Raw genomic sequence first — 1,675 nt, forward strand, 5'->3', positions numbered from 1 at the left:
AAGACACTCCATCGGCCGCGCGCGGAGGCTCACGCCTGTAATGCCAGCACTTTGGGAGGCTGAGGCGGGCGGATCACGAGGCCAGGAGATCGAGACCATCCTGGCTAACACGGTGAAACCCCGTCTCTACTGAAAATACAAAAAAAAAAATTAGCCGGGCGTGGTGGCGGGCACCTGTAGTCCCAGCTACTCGGGAGGCTGGGACAGGAGAATGGGTGAACCCAGGAGGCGGAGCTTGCAGTGAGCCGAGACCGCGCCACTGTACTCCATGTACTCCAGCCTGGGCGACAAGAGCGAGACTCTATCTCAAAAAAAAAAAAAAGATACTCCATCACCAGGCTGATTACCAAGAGCCACAGCTCCAATAGACAGACGCTCCCGGACATCTTGTCTGACATTATTTAGTGAACGTTTTGTTTTCTGTTGTTCTAAAATGCCAACTTGGGAGAGCAACAGAGAAAATGCAATATAAAAACACAGCATGCTATCTCCTTGACAACCTAAAATGCAGTCACTTAAATGAAGTGAGATCTCTGGAACACTCGCTATGACACTTATTTGGACAATATTTTCACATATTCATTTAGGCACTCATTGTTTCCAACAGAGACTATGACTAAGGATTTCATTCAACTTGATGTATCAGAAAATAGGGTAAAATGTCAAGGGAAACAGAAAGGGAAGGAAAGCTGAAAGTCTGGACAATGGATTATATTATTTCATATTTAATTTTTCAGTTTATACAATTATGTAATTTCAGGTAACAGACCAGTGAAAGAAAAGAGAAGAAGGAAAGTTTTAGCAAAATTTAGCTACAAGATAACACAAAGCAAGGGAGGTAACAAATTCTCTCCCCACCATCGCCTTTAAAGGAACACCTTGTGAAGTTATTTACATTAGCAGAAGCAGCTGTTTTCCCAGAGCTCAGCATAATTAAAGCTCAGCCACCACCATGAGGTGCTTGAATATATCTGCTGTGACTTGCCTCTCCCTGAGGAGCTGTAGCTGAAACCGATTTGCTAGTTTCATCAATTCAGTCAGGAACACATCATCCTCTCTGAACTCCAACTCATCTGTATAGATCCAGCGAAGCATTGTCATCGTCACCTCAGGGTTAGCATCTGGTTAAAGAAAAAAAGTAGAGAGAACAACTGAAAAAGCATGGAATGACATGCTTAGACTTTCTCGAGGGATCCCTAACATTTGAGGCTAATAAAGTAAATGACAGTACACCCAACTTAAAGGAATATTACACAGCCATTAAAAACGGTGACTCGGCTGGGTGCAGTGGCTCACGCCTACAATCCCAGCACTTTAGGAGGCCGAGGTGGGTGGATCACCTGAGGTCAAGAGTTGCGGACCAGCCTGACCAACATGCTGAAACCCCGTTTCTACTAAAAACATACAAAAAATTAGCCGGGCGTGGTGGTACACACCTATAATCTCAGTTACTCAGGAGGCTGAGGCAGGAGAACTGCCTGAACCTGGGAGGCAGAGGTTGCAGTGAGCAGAGATCGAGCCACTGCACTCCAGCCTGTGTGACAGAGGGAGACTCCGTCTCAAAATAAATAAATAAATAAATAAATAAATAAAATGGTGACTCAGCAGTCTGGGCAGCATCTGACTCTAAAGTTTTGCAGTGGGCAGTGAGTGGGGAAATGAACCTACGAAAGAT

The 1,675-nt window shown here is 44.9% G+C and overlaps 1 protein-coding gene across 2 annotated transcripts in view; it reads right to left on the minus strand.

Annotated features, from left to right (window-relative positions):
- Positions 1–1,675, minus strand: part of ANKFY1 (ankyrin repeat and FYVE domain containing 1) — a 116,057-nt gene that overhangs the window by 70,676 nt on the left and 43,706 nt on the right. For both annotated transcript variants that reach the window (XM_011980415.1, XM_011980416.1), the window contains exon 3: positions 986–1,121. In XM_011980415.1, coding sequence (XP_011835805.1) covers positions 986–1,121 — 136 coding nt within the window. The remainder of the gene's footprint in view (positions 1–985; positions 1,122–1,675) is intronic.

The sequence above is a fragment of the Mandrillus leucophaeus genome, unplaced genomic scaffold, assembly GCF_000951045.1.
Source record: "Mandrillus leucophaeus isolate KB7577 unplaced genomic scaffold, Mleu.le_1.0 Scaffold212, whole genome shotgun sequence".
Classification (NCBI taxonomy): domain Eukaryota; kingdom Metazoa; phylum Chordata; class Mammalia; order Primates; family Cercopithecidae; genus Mandrillus; species Mandrillus leucophaeus.